Genomic DNA, 14,962 nt, shown 5'->3' on the forward strand with positions numbered 1-14,962 from the left:
ACATTGAGAAAATTGGGGTACCATGAGAAGATGCTGTCGTCCTGGTTCCTAGTGAGTAGGGAAACAAGTTGTAATTTATACAATGTGTACAGTATAACTGTGTTTACCGTGTTGGCCTTCACCTCCCCTATCTTTAATGTGCAGATTTCCCCAAGTAAGTATACGTTTTAGTAGAAAATGTGGGAGGGGTGGGGAGTGGCTGGAGCATGGCAAATATGACTAATTGGCAGGGGTTTATGGAAGGGGTTATGGGGTTATGGGGTTTAGAAAGGGACCTGTACCCACCTACAAAAAGGGATTCACAAACTGCTCGTCTTAAGTAATACAGACCAAAAAGGACGCAAAACAGTAGAAACTGTACTCGAGCTCACACCTAGAGTAAGTCCAACATAGCATATTGTCAATCACTGGTACTGCAACACCCTTCCATAGAAAATTATAGAGGCAGGAGGTTCAAATAAAACTCCCTACGAAATAATGTTAAAATGAACTATTTTATTTTCACTTTATTAAACATAGATATACATTTTATTTAATATTAAGATAATATATATGTAAGTAAAAATAATTATTTTACTATAACATTTTTAGTAACCATTTCTGTTTAAAATTAACTGTCACTAGTGTTTAAAAAAGAATGAAATTATTTTAGATAAATATCAAACATACCTTTTAGTAATTTGTAACACATAATGAATAAATATAAACATTTTACTTTAGGTGGAATTGTTTTAAAAAAAATAATTGTAATTTAATATATTTAAATTATCCACATTTTTAATTGAAATTCACGCTGTCAGTATGGTAGATGTTTTTATTTTGTTCTACATTCGAAACAAATATATCAATTTGATTTACATTTTTATTATTATTATTATAGCTTAATAAGCTTTCTTAATTTTCCCTATACTTTACCATAGGGAGAGCTCCACACTGATAGTGGATAATTCCAAGTTGTGAGTTACTCAATCTAACTTTACAATTGTTTAGCTCCACCCCCTGTTTTAGGGGTGGAGACAGGTAAGTGTGCACTTTGTAGTAACTTTGCGCTCGTAAATGATGAATAGATAAAAGTTGTGAAGTTGCTACAAAGTCTAAGAGTACATTTACACAAGCTGACTCACCTTTGTGAATATTTACCTCCTGTATTTGGATGATAATGTACAAAACAGCTGTCAAAGATGGAATAGTTCAAGAAATATGTGCTTGACACTAATCTTGCATCTCAGTCAATGGAAAGTAAACATCTTGCTGACATTTAGCTATGGCTTCTTTCAGATTGTGCACAAGAAGAGTCTTGCGAGTACTTCACTGTGTCTGTGAAGGGAGCTGAGGTTCTGTGTGAGCAGTACCGAAGCGCCCAGACCAACGTTAACTGTAGCACTTCAGAAAAGGTAAATATCAATGTGAAGGTTTTCCGCAAAACTTCTGAATGTGGAGCAGTGCAGGGCAATACAAAGTGAGAATTGACAATGGAGGTGCCTCAATTGTGTATGATTAGTGGGTTGGTGGTGGTTTTCCGGAGCCATAAAATTGAAGGGATTTATCAAATTAAGACCCATTTGAATTTCTTTCTTTCAGGTGTCTAGGAGTTCGCAAGACTCCACAGAGTGTAGAATAAGGTCCGAAGGACTATCCATGTGGGATTTTTGGCTCAGGTTGGAAATGATCAGCCCATCCCTATTGGGCATCTTGTTCTTCCTACCTGTATAGTTGATGACTCTGTTTTATGGCCCTTGTCCTAGTCCTTATAAACTACTTTCTAGTGGGCATCCCCAGTTTTTTTTTTGGACATACTAGTTTAAATGTGTGCTTCCAGCCAGAGGGACGCTATCTATATGTTTGGCTTCTACTACTACTGATTTACCCTCACAATTACCCTTCACAACCCCAGTTCCAGTCTTAAACTGGTAACCTTTTCATTGCTAATAGTCCCTTAATGGCTCTGGGATGCCGCATGCTCTATTAATCCAAATGGAAATCACTTATTTTCTGGCCTTCTTCATCTCCAGTGACAGTATTCTCATCTGATGTCCTTGCTCCCGCTCTGTTCAAGCCCTTCAAGTGCTATTCGACACTGAAATGTGCTTTCATTTCTTTAAATCTACTACAGCCACTGCCATCAGATAGCTCCTTAACATCAGAAAAATCTGCCCTTACCTGCAACTCCACTTAACTACATTCCTCAAAAATTATCTTGTCATGGCGAGGTATATAAACGCAATGGTCTGCCTGTGGCCCTGCCGAACTACACCTTCTTAACATCCTATCACTTAGCTCTTCAGGCTACTGGCTGGTTTTGCTTCTGCCAGTAGTAGGTACAATTTAAGTTCCTCAATGTATTAAAAGCTGAAATTCTCTCCTGGCTTCCCCATTCCTGCCACACTACGCACTGCCAACCTTCACCTCCTCCTTGTTTCCAAACCTCCTTGTGCAAAACCTAATTTTTGCTCCTTCCACCTTTTTGGTTGCCACACTACAATACCCTTACACTCTGGCTCTTATTAAAAAATAATCAAACACACAAAAGGTGAATATTGCAAGTTAGCCAGAATTTAATGAAGGAATATCAGGGGCCGAAATCTACAATTCGGACTGACATCCTGGCCCCAAATTCCATTTTTTCCAAGCTATGTCCCTGGAATCGAGATTATCGGTTCCTGACTGGGGTGCATTGTATGCTTCTCCTGTGGTTAAACAGGGGTCAGTGGTTACTGGAGTTACTTCCCCTGGTGGAATACGGCCACTTGTAATGAGGGTCTAAATGTTAGGGCTCTGTCTCCCCAATCAAGCTTCAGGATCACACTTAATGCACACCTCTCTCTGGAGTTCCTGCAACACCATTAGACCAAACATGTTGCCTGTCACAAATATTCTGTTGCGCTCTCCACAAATATTGTTCATTGTCCCATTTATTACCTCTCAACAACTAATTCCATGGTACTGATCAAGCATCCAAATTGTTTATCTATATAATGACTCTTGATTTATTTCTATTTAAAGGGTTTGTGTTTGATATTTTCTTACAAAGGGTGAGTGCATGTGTGAATAAATACAGCTTTCATGAAAAAAACTATTTTCACATGCCACAGATGGTTGTCTTGAGATTGCTTTGCTATCCTCACAGCACCAAATGTATGGTTAATTTTATTGATGATATATTTTTCAGGGGCAAAACATTTTAGGAAATTCTGCTTCAATGGCTTTTGAATTTGTCAGCTGCCTGCTTAAGGTGAAAAGGAGTGATGCTGACAAGATAACTGCATTCCAGAAAAAGGGTAAGTAGGCGGCATTATATGACCATAATCATTACCTAAGTGGAAATTTGTCCAAGATCATTTTACCCAGAAATCTAACATCCTAGTACAGGACTCTAAAGCTGCATTTAAAATATATACTACGCATTGTGTACTCTCCTTGTGAGACGTTTCTCTACCAGGATCTCTTCTGATAACTTCATGGTCTCCCACTAACAGTGCTGCCCTGTCCATTTGTTTCTTAAAGCTCTTTAATTCTGGGCCTAAAACCCCACCTGATTTCACTTTAGCATGAACTCAATAGACACCTTTCTGTTCAATCCAGACACAGTTATCAAATCACCAAGGCTTTCCCACCACTTTGTCAGAATCTCCAGCTGGTAATACCACAACAGATTGTCTGTTAATTATCCAGACCTTGAGATGTTTGCCCTCTTGCATTTATATGACCTACAGTACTTTGAGGCCATTGCAAATGCAGATCAATAGAAATATATCTTTCACTTTATTAACAATCCTCGAGTCTGTCTTCCTAGTCCATTTTCTTTGGTTTGTTGTAATGACTCTTCCAATCGCTACTTACAGAAACTTTCCTCGCCCTGGATCATGGTTCAGCCATTTCCACCGAACACACAGTCCATTTCTAGTATCCATCCCTGTGACCTCTCTATCTTCCTCTTCTCTTCTACATTCCTCTCTTCTACCATTTCTTTTTAAATCTATATTTGCTGTTCCTTCTCTCTCTCTATGGTTGCTCTCTCAATCCCTCCTGTTTCTTCCTTTCTTTTTCTTTTTCTTCACTCTAGCTTTACTTTTTCTTCCTTCATTATTCCAGTCCCCCTTCAGTCCTTGACTAACTGCCTCCCTTCATCCCACTATTCATTTATTTAATTCTCTCTACACCATCTCTCAGTTTCAGAGCTATATATGTTCCTGGGAGAGAAGCCACATGGTTAGTAGGAGGCAGGTACAAGTGAAAGAACCTACACTGGGTAGATCATTTTACAGTCCTTTTTGGAGATATACTTGGGACCAGACATTAGCAAGAAATTGACAGATCAATGTTCAATTTGTTAACTGTGTGATAGATTCCATTCTTCAAGGTTGCTTTATGCACAAATTAGTGGTATAAGGCATACTATGCTCTATGCAAACTAATCCGCCTAACTCCACTTAATTTGTGTAAAGGTTAGACGCTGTCTATCTGTGGATATAAGGTAAAGGAAGTCTTCTGACTATGAAAAGGAGATTTATTGGAGGGAAGGCTCTTTGAGCTTCTATTCACCCGGAGTATCACGCAGCTTGCAATCTCTGCTACAGAGCTATGTTACTCATTCACTTACTTTTATACTAATCTCTTTAATCCGTCATGGTTTGTGTGATAACTTAGTTCTTGTATTTCTAATCTAGAGACCATGGTTCTAATTCTGGCTTTGGTACTTCACTATGATCTAATATATGGCCTCGTTAACTGCACACAGAGTTTATCATCTTGATTTGAATACAAATAAAGTACAGGTGTTACCTTCAAATGACTAGGATCTACCCATTTTAGAGGAAAAGGCTCAACAACCTCTAGTTCCTGGTAGAAATTATGATGAAGAGAGGAAATAAATAAGTAGTGACAACTGAAATGCTAGTAGGCTTCACATCTTTACAGCAAGATACTGTGACAAGGGGTAAACTCTGAGGGGGTCATTATTTGTTCGGCAGATGGTTTTTACCGTCCGGCAGACTTCAGATGGGGAGGTTGCCACCACACAGGCTACCTCCCCGCTGGCGCCATTAAGAATTTCCCGCTAGGTCAGCGGGCGGAAACCTGAGTTTCTGCCTGCTGGCCTAACGGGAAACAGGTTACAGCATTGTCTCTGGCTTGTAATCGAGCCGGCAGCAATGCTGTAGCGAGCAGGGTGCACCAGCACCCTCGCAATGTTCACTGGTTGCAAAGCAGACAGTGAACATTGTGAGGGTGCTGGCCAAGGGGCCCCCTTCACTGCCCATGCCAAGTGCACCCATCCTCCACCAATGGTACCGCCATGAAACCGCTGGCAGAGAAGGGGGTCGTAATCCCCAGGGCAGCACTGCTTGCACAGCTGCCCTGGCCGATTAGGGCCGCCAGCACCTCCAGACCGCCGGGATCTCCGATCCTGGTGGAGCAAGCGGTTCCCTGGTGACCCTACCTCCAGGGTTGTGATTTGGTGCTCGGACCGCCTCATTGGCGGCGGTCCGAACTCCATCCGCGAGTCTGGTGGTCTAGTGACCGCCAGACTCGTAATGACCCCCCAAAGTCTTATGTGTCTTATGTGTCTTATCTGTAAGTCTCTAAAGGAAAAAGGATAGGTAGCTATTTACTCTGCGATACCAGCTTCATGGTAGAAGCACACAACTAACATAGGCAGGGAATTCTCCATAGTTCTCCATTAGTCTGTCATTTAATAATTAATATTCTAAGGGTAGAATTGCAATAGCCTGTGTATTTTTTCTTTATCTAGTCCAAGTCACTACTACTCAGGCAAAATTGCCATGATTCCTCAAAACTTTGTAAAGTTTCTACCACTTTGTTGGCCCTCGCTTAGTAAATTCCTGGTAGCTGGGCACACTTCACTCATCACCATTTGCAACTTTTACATTTTAGGGCCTGGAGCTCAGTAACATGTTGATTTCTAGCTTCCAAATTCGCACATAGTACACTGATGTTTCCATATTTAAACATAGTACACTAATGCTTCAATGGCACTGTTCCACTGCACGTACAGAAATTCATAAACAAATATGGAAGAGACCCTACGTCTGCCCCCAGTAGCCTTTTGAAGGGTCATAGAATGAACCAGGCAACATGCATTGTTGTTCTCTGATGACCACTTTGGTCCCAATTCTGAGGTGCACAGTAATCAAGTTTTCAACCTGTAATGCAAATTGTATCAGAATTATAATATCCACAGTAACTCTGTGGATCTGTGGTGTTTTACCCGGCGACTCAACTTGCTAAAAGTTCAGTCTTTGGGTAAAATATCATGAAAAGGAATGAAAATGAAAAATTACTGGGAGATTTACTGATAGTTCCAGTAATTCTTTAAACCTGGACCTTCAGGGTCTTCTACTCAAACCCTTGTAACTCATGCACTGGTAACTCTGTTACTGTGGGCCACTTATAATTGGGCTCTTCATGTTTCTTTGTGTTTCCTGGTTGCACTATACAAATGTTTGAGTAGGTTTCACATCATTTTCTATTACTACACAAGATTCTTGTTTGCAGGGGAAAGGGAAATTGAGACGCCATTACACCTGGAATATGCATGTAGTGTAAAGAATGAAAAAATAGTGAATATGCACTAGAAGCGAAAGTGAATAACGTAGAATTTGAATGCTGGACAAGTGACATAGAGCATTCATGAAAAGCTCTCCTTTTTCCATTACCTAATCCTATTGCAAGACCCTCACCGAACTAATATGCGTATTCCACTGCTTATAGGATCAACCTTGCCTCCTTACACTTAGTGCAGTAGCCCACTCACCACACCGTCCACCTCACCCTCCTCTTTCATGTCAGATTGTAATAGGATTCTGTCCATTTCCTCTCTTGACTCTTCAAACCAGTGAATTGTGATCTTCAACCAGAGCCAGAACATCTCCCTTAATACTCTGATCTATTCCTCCATCCCCTGAAAACACACCTGTTTACCACCACCAAACCTCTCTTTGCAGTCTCCAGATTTTAGCCTTGTAGCACCTATGAACTAAGGCACACTAACATTGAGCTTAATATCTATTGTCTTCAGAGCTTGTTTTCAGAACCCCTCAATGAAACCTCCCCTCGTTTTGCCTATCAGTATATTTGGTGTATTCCATCAGTGCACTTTGTAGCACTGATGTGTTATGCTTCAACAGTGGGTCTCACTCCTGCTCTGGATCACTTTATATGGACACTCGCCGTCTGGATCACTTTGTAAATCTGCTCCACTGGTTGTAGTCTTCATAAATAAGTAGTTGTGTCTGATGCCTTGATCATCTCCCCAAATGGTCCCCTGATCACCTCAAGTAAAGGATTCCTCTCTAGTCCTTTCAGGATCTTTACTGTTAATTGTTCATCTGTGCACTGCAGTTCTGGCAGAACGGGTGTCAGTGCCATAAATATTCATATGCACATCCTTTCTCTCCTTCTAGGACAAGAATTTACCACCTCTGGTCTGAAGACCTTCGAGAAGACTGATTTTAGGAACGCCCGTTCCGGGGTCTATAACACCTTGGCCTTCTCCGCCGCCGCCACCACTTTGACGGATGCTCACTTGTTTTGTCGCCAGAGCTGTGAGCTTGACTCCTGCTGCGATGGCTTCGTACTGAGCCAGATTATTCTCAATGGAGGTTAGAAAAAAGATGTTATCCGTAAATATTATTTGCAGCTGTGCACACTGTTTTCCATTTACTACTAACATATGTTATTAAATGTGATTGCCAAGTAAGATAAAGAAATATGTTGACCAGGGAATATTTGAATTACGACGTGAGTGAAAGAAATATCGGAGTAACATCAGGTATCTCGAAATATAAACTTGACCTTGCCAACTGCAGCCCACCAGCAGAGAGTGCATAACCACCTATACAGCGCCCACCCTGATTCTGGGATGAACAGGTTTTGTGTATGAAAGCCTACAACACCAGCAGTTCCATGGATTATTTGTGTTATCCTGAATTGTTAATTAAAAGGGATTTTGACTAAGCCTCTATAATACATACAAATACATTCAGTTGTTATTATGAAAATAGAGTGAAAATATATTTCCTGGGTTCTTTGATAGGGTATATGCTTTGTTTATTCTGTCTACACCCATCCTAAAACAGAATATCTTATATGACTCTCTCCTCTTTTTTCAAGTAGTCTAGAGGTGAATTTGTACTGCACTGAGTGCAGCACATTAGTGAAAGGTAGACCTGCTAATTGATACAGTTGGTCCATCTTCAACAATGTAGGTGGTACCTGGCCTGCACTTACAAAAGGCACAGATATCCCCCTGCAAGTCTGGTGCAATAAGTAACTTCACCCATGTGGGGGGCTGTGTGGGAGGAGGGTCCAGTGGGGGGGAGGCATTGACTGTGCACCATTGGTTTGTGGTGAACAGTCAGTGCACTGTACTCGTTGCCTCTGTGCCCACATCACAAATGCAGAGTGGCCAGCGGAGGCAAAGTGTTTCCCTCATTAGGATGGGCCATACCCAAAACAAAGGAGGGAACGCTGTGTGTCTGAGGCCACTTCCTTTATGGAAAAATGCACCGGGTACAGCAAGGGTATGCACATGCCTGTTGCACCCCCGGGGCACTTATGTAATATGGCCCCAAGTGTATTACTTTTACAACTGGTGTACAGGTCGAGGGGGGAGAAACCCTACTCCAACAGCAACCTCAATTCCTGCCACGGTAAAGTCACAAGGAACCCCAGATTAACCTGTGCTTAAACCTCTGGTAGCTTGGCACAAAAGCAGTCAGACTTAACTTGGAGACAATGGATAATAAAGTCAAAACACAACATTAGAAAAAAATCCCACATCAATTTAGAATAATAGAATAAAAATTAATGAATTTATTTGAGACCAAAATAACATAAATCCAATCAGTAGAACCGGAGCTATGCAATTTAAAAAAATTAAGTGAAAATAGTGCCTAAAAGCACAAAACGACTACTGTGGTTTTCTGGGATTGGGACAAAGTGACAAGTTCAAGCTAACCGAGAAGGAGCATGAGCCAGATACATGGACCAAGGTAGGCCCGCTGAACAGAGTACCTTTAAATCCTCGTTGCCGAGTGCTATGAGCTCCTGTGTCGTGATTGCTTCACACAGAGGAGGCTCTGATGATGCTGAGGGGCTGCAATGGGAACTACTGTCTCATCATCGAGGATTCCATTGACAGGGAGCTTGCGATGTGGGGTATGGTGTCAAGGATGCATTGCACAGTGGCGGTCCAATGCAGAGCTGCGAGGAGATGCATCACATTGTGTCAGTTCTGCTCAGAAGACCACAGCTGGGTTAGCGGAGCCCCTTAAGGCCCACTTTCAAAGGTTCAGGACTGGGGTAGCATCGCTTGGGGGTTAAGACTCACAGAAGGCAGAGTTAAGGTGCGGGTTCAAGATGGTTGGAATCTATTCCATCCCTTAGGCTCTGGTCAGGAGCCCAACCAATTAGCCCTTGCAGTCACTCTAGTGATCTTGGGTTCAGGAAGTAGGTCCAGTACTTTTCACTCAGGCAGCAGGTCAGCATAGTAGGAGGGCAGTGGAGAAACAGTCCTTCTTGCAGCAGAGCAGCACAGCAGTCCCTCTGAGTCTTCCACAGGCCCAGAGGTGTGCTGAAGAGTTGAGTCTGAGGGTCCAATATTTATACCTGGTGCCATCTTTGAAGTAGGAGAAGGTTCAGGAGGTTTCCACCCCCAGAGGTGCTTAGAATTTTATGGGTCCCTGCCCTTGCCCAAACTTTTCTGGGGCACAAAGGTCTAGTGTCAGACCATTCGTGAGTGTGCTCAAGCAGAGAAGCTTTATGATGGGCAAGTGTGGTATGTGACAGCTCCTTCGCCTTTTCAAGTCAGAGATGGCCTATCCTGCCAACACCTATTTTCCTTTTGTTTCACTGTCTGGGAACAATACACAAAGACCAACTGCTGCCAGCTACACCTAGTCATGTGACCCAGGATACAGGTTGCATGCACCAAATGGTTAGGAAAAGAAAATGCCAAGTTTCTAAAAGTGGCATTTTCTGAATTCTGAGTTAAAATTCAACTTTACCATAAACAAGAGTTTTAAATTATAATTCTTTGGAGACCAAACTCAACATTCCTATCTGCTCCCGTTTGAAAGTTACCAGTTAGAAAATGAGATAAGGTAACCCAATGTAACCCTATGGGAGAGGTAGGTCTTGCCGTAGTAAAAAATGAATTTCATGGTTTTTGTCTACTATTACATGTAAATCTTAAAAGTACATGTCTAATGTTTTAAATACACTATACGTATGACATGACAGAAAACGGTGCTGTGTGCTTACTCTTGCTCACTACATTTGGACCTGAAGACCAGTCTTTATGAGAACACCTTGGTGGAATTAACCCTTCCTACTCAAAGCTAGTATTTTATTTTGACTGCTTTGATGCAGATCTCAATCCCTGTTGGTTTTCTTCTCCTCTGCCATTGCACCTTAGGTAGCCAGTACATATCCGGTCACATAGTTGCAACACACAACTATCATCCTCGCTATTAGATTCACATTAGCCTTTGCATGGCAGCATGTTATCATTACAATCCCAATTCCACAATCACAATTTCACAGTCATGAACCAGCTTCAATTACATTTCTCTCAGTATCATGATCTCTACTGCCATTGTTCAGTCTCTTTCCTTTTAGACTAGATATATTCCCAGTGTTGCTTACCAGCTCAGTCCTGGTCACTCCCAGTTGAAGTTTCATAGGCTCATGCAATGCAGGTATGCCAAATTACCATTAGAAGTGATTAAAATGGACAGGTGTCCCATGAATCTCTCCCAACCTTATCAGGAAGGAGTCCATGTTAGAAACGAATATTACCTGCAAGAGACCACAGGTACTTTCTTATGTCCCCTTCACCGTTTCCCGAGAGAGAGTACTCACATAGGGGACCAGGAGTATTATTAGTAGGGGCTTTTTAGGTGCCAATTCGGTGCAGACTATATGCAGAATTATAGCAGCACGTATCACAATTGTGGACAAAATGAATAGAGCAAAAACGAGAAATAACCAGAGGCAACATGTTATTCTATATAGTTTTCCTTTCTTGAGTATTTACTAATTAGAAGTACTGCCATTGATGGAGGTGAGTATGTAACCACACGTCTTTTTGATACGAGTGGGCTGCCCTGTGCCCGCAAGGCCTGGCTTTGTGGTACCTACGGTGTGAGTACATATCTCACGGAGGTGTGCTGCATAAAAATATATATTAGACCGTCAAGCTCTAGACTGTCTGACATTTTAGTTCGCTGTAATATTCTGCAAAACTGTCTAGCTAGTGGCCTGGTTATTATTTACTAAATTGAACATCCTGATTTGTTAAAATACTTTATTGTCGGCTCCCTTCCTTTCCAGGGCAATGAAAAGCATGTGTCAGGAGAGCATTACCTCTCCCTTTCTCTGTTGTTTTGATTTGTTGATTTATAGAGAAATCTGGAAAAAAGAAAGATACTTAATCCCTCAATTTTGAGTTTGTACTAAACCGTCTGCAGAATCCATGCAATTTATTATGTGGGATCGAGGGACATACATTTCTATTTCATAAACCACAGTGTTTGAAAGTCGAGAAAATCGGTAGTATATGCTTTCCAAGTGAATCACATGGCCCCCAGGGCCTCACCGTGACGTCCCTGGTAATCACATTCAGGTCGATGCAGCCAGGTAGGAATTACAAGATCTGCGGTAACTCCAGAGATTACTGGGGTTAAAAACACCTAGAATCTGTGAGGCGGGCACTGGATATGCACATTGATACTGAAGATGTGAAGAGACCACTTTGTTTTACCGCTGTTTTATCACTGTTCTGCCATGGCATATGTAGCTGATACTTGTTGAGAATCCATGTTAGATAAAGTTCTGGGACGGCTCATGTGTACAGTACAAACGCAGACTTAAGACAGGCTAATGACCGGCCTATTGACTACACCACGGGGCATCTTCATTCCTCTGGGGATCTCTAGCCACGCTTCTAAAAGGGTACCAAAATTACTCAGGTTTTTGGTTAAATTGCCAATGATTGGCAGCAGTGAGGAGTGGCCTCTTCTATTTGAAGTATGCATTTTGGTTTGGCCAGCTACTTTACTACGGCCAAACCGATATGCGCAATTCAAACCCTTCCAACCCGGCTGTCTCTGACAGCCAGGTTGGAGAGTAGGCACAGGCTTATAGTGCCTTTTGGAGCGTGGAGCCGGCCTGCTCCAGCCAACCAATTCACTTTTTTTCATGCTGCTTAACAGCATGAAAACAGCGTCTTGATTGGATGAGGGAGGATGTGGGCTTCTCGCTTGGAGATAGTGCTGTAATGGGACCTTGCTGCAGAACTTCACTAAGGTAAGTTATTTTTTTATATTTATATTAATGTGTATGTGTAATTATATTAGTGTGTTATGTGTTGTGTTAGAAATGGGGTCTTTGGTTGGCAGTCAGGTTACCCCCTGTCTAAGCAAGGACCCTCACTCTAGTCAGGGTAAGTCACACACAATCCAAATTATCCTGTGCCCACACTCTGGTAGCTTGGCACTGAGCAGTCAGGCTTAAGTTAGAAGGCAATGTGTAAAGTATTTGTGCAATAAATCATACAATAACACCATATAGCACCACAAAAATACACCACACAGTGTTTAGAAAAATATATAATGTTTATCTGATAAGATGCAGATCAAAACGATTAAAATGCAATAAGTAGATGTTGAAATATCACTGTAAAAGTGATATAAAGTGTCCTAAGTCTTTGCAAAACAGGTAAAAGAGGTAAATGTCTCTTAAAAACAATAAAGGTCTCTTGCAAGCACAAAGTACCTGGTTTGCGTTCAAATTCTCCACAAGGGACCGCAGAGGAGGCGATGTGTGGAAAACAGGGAGGTGTGCATCGGTTTCGCCCCTTCGCACACTGACTTGCGTTGTTATTTTCCACTCAGGGGAAGGCATTGCGTCGATTTCCGTTGCGCAGACTTGGTTCCTCTTCGGGTTGCAGGGCTTTCTGGCGCCCCGGGGTCTGAGCGTGGAATCCTGGGCTTGTGGAGCGAAGTCACAAGCTGTTCGTCGATCCGGTGGGCTGTGTGTCGAGGTTCCGGTCGCAACGCAGGCGCCGTATCGATCTTCTCCTTGTGAAGTTGCGCTGCGTCGTCCATTACTTTTGTGATGGAGAACCCGTTCGCCGAGTTCTAAATGAGGATTTCTAACTAGGCGAAAAGAAAGCAAAGATAGACTTATCCTCTCTGCCTAAGTGAGGCATAAATAGAAATGTGATGGTGTAAGTATACACAGAAGGCAGCCCGGCTCGCATTATGCTCTAGACTTTGAAACATCCAGACCTTATCAGGAAACGTCCTCAAGGTCTTGAGAGGACTGAAACATACCATTACCCATACCATTACCCATTGGCCTGTATCTAAGTATTACTCAACCCTGAACTCCACTTGGTAGACACAGAGGGGTAGCGGATTTATCAGTAGCCAGCTGGTCAGATGCCTGATACCCTTTAGCTGATGCACTGTGTCCTTGCCTGTCTTCATCACTGATCTACTGTCATACCATCATCATCCAGGAAGTCTCACACAAAATTCTGAAATCCCACAACTTGACTTTATTTTGTTTATGTTGAAGTGGTTCTAAAGCATTATTCAATGGGAATGCACCATGGCTTTAAGACAGCAGAGCAGATCTTTACAACCACTATTTATATGGATACAGCCAAGTTTGTAATGCTTCTGAAAAGTATGCATAAATGGTGCTCTACATGGATGGCGAAGGGAGGATAGCCCACTGAGTGGCCCTGCCACTGAGAAAGCCCTGCCTCCAGTAATTAGCCAGTTTGTTTTAGATACATTAAGAAAGCTTTGATACGGAGATCCTAACAACTGTCTAGGACACCACAACCTGAAGTGTGCTTAGAACATTTTTCCTCCATGTGGAAAGTTTTAGAACTACCGTGCATGGTGCTTTACCAGAGTTACCCCAGAGGCCAACAATACCCCACATAACTTCTGCATCCCACAAAAATCCCTGAGGTGGTCACCACCGCATTTCATACTTAGCAATTATTAAATCAAAAACTCACATACGTAGATGCTTTACATAAATATTAGATTTCTTTCCAGGATTATATTTATTACAAAGGTGTACCATGTTCTGTAGTTAAAGCTGACGCCGCCCTCATTAGAAATTATGTTTTTGAACCCTTAATAAATTTGCCTTTGATACTGCCTTGGGGCTTGACCAAATGAACAAATAGTGGATAGTGGGTGACAAGGGTAAGGCATAACCTTAACTTATGAATATGAATAATTTTTTAAGTAATTGCGGTTGCCACTTTTAAAACCCACGTCTACCCTAGCTTTCCTTTAACTTCAATTTTACAGTGAGTTTTTTACCCAGGTTATAGGTCGATGAAATGGATACTGGCATGCTTATTGTCTGTAATATATATATGTTGGCAAGTTAGTTTGTGGTCAGTATTGCATCCTGAAGATGCAGTGGACTTTAGCGATATGAGAAGACCACGATAAATCAAAAGCATCAGTTTTATCTCAATATTGTTTTTTTATAATAGTCATAAACCAAGTGGAATCTTACAGGACTGTAGAAAGCAGTGTGGAGTGGAAGAAATTGTGATGATTAACAGTCTTTAAGGACAAATTCCCGGATGTTCGTGTGCTGCTGAAAATGTTTAAATTATCAATTTTCTCTCCTGCATATGAAGCTAGTTTCCCTCTTTAAAACAGCACCAAAGTTTCTCTGTAAGTTCTCGGCACGTCAGCTCCAACATTCTGATAGTAAGACATTGTGTCCCTGTTTTTACTTGATTGCTTTGGCAGAACTTAGCAAGTGAACATCTGTTTCACGTTTTCGACGATCATTTGTCTTATGGAGGCAGATTTGTTACAGACTTGTGGTGAAGATGTTGTCCTTGAGTTATGACTAGGCTAGGATCTTACGTGTGCCTAGACGCCTCCACATGAAGGTG

General features: G+C 41.9%; 1 protein-coding gene across 1 annotated transcript in view; it reads left to right on the forward strand.

Moving 5' to 3' along the window:
* Positions 1–14,962, forward strand: part of TG (thyroglobulin) — a 673,226-nt gene that overhangs the window by 206,473 nt on the left and 451,791 nt on the right. Inside the window, exons 24-26 of the mRNA XM_069220782.1 lie at positions 1,279–1,394; positions 3,170–3,278; positions 7,422–7,619. Coding sequence (XP_069076883.1) covers positions 1,279–1,394; positions 3,170–3,278; positions 7,422–7,619 — 423 coding nt within the window. The remainder of the gene's footprint in view (positions 1–1,278; positions 1,395–3,169; positions 3,279–7,421; positions 7,620–14,962) is intronic.

The sequence above is a fragment of the Pleurodeles waltl genome, chromosome 2_2, assembly GCF_031143425.1.
Source record: "Pleurodeles waltl isolate 20211129_DDA chromosome 2_2, aPleWal1.hap1.20221129, whole genome shotgun sequence".
NCBI lineage: Eukaryota > Metazoa > Chordata > Amphibia > Caudata > Salamandridae > Pleurodeles > Pleurodeles waltl.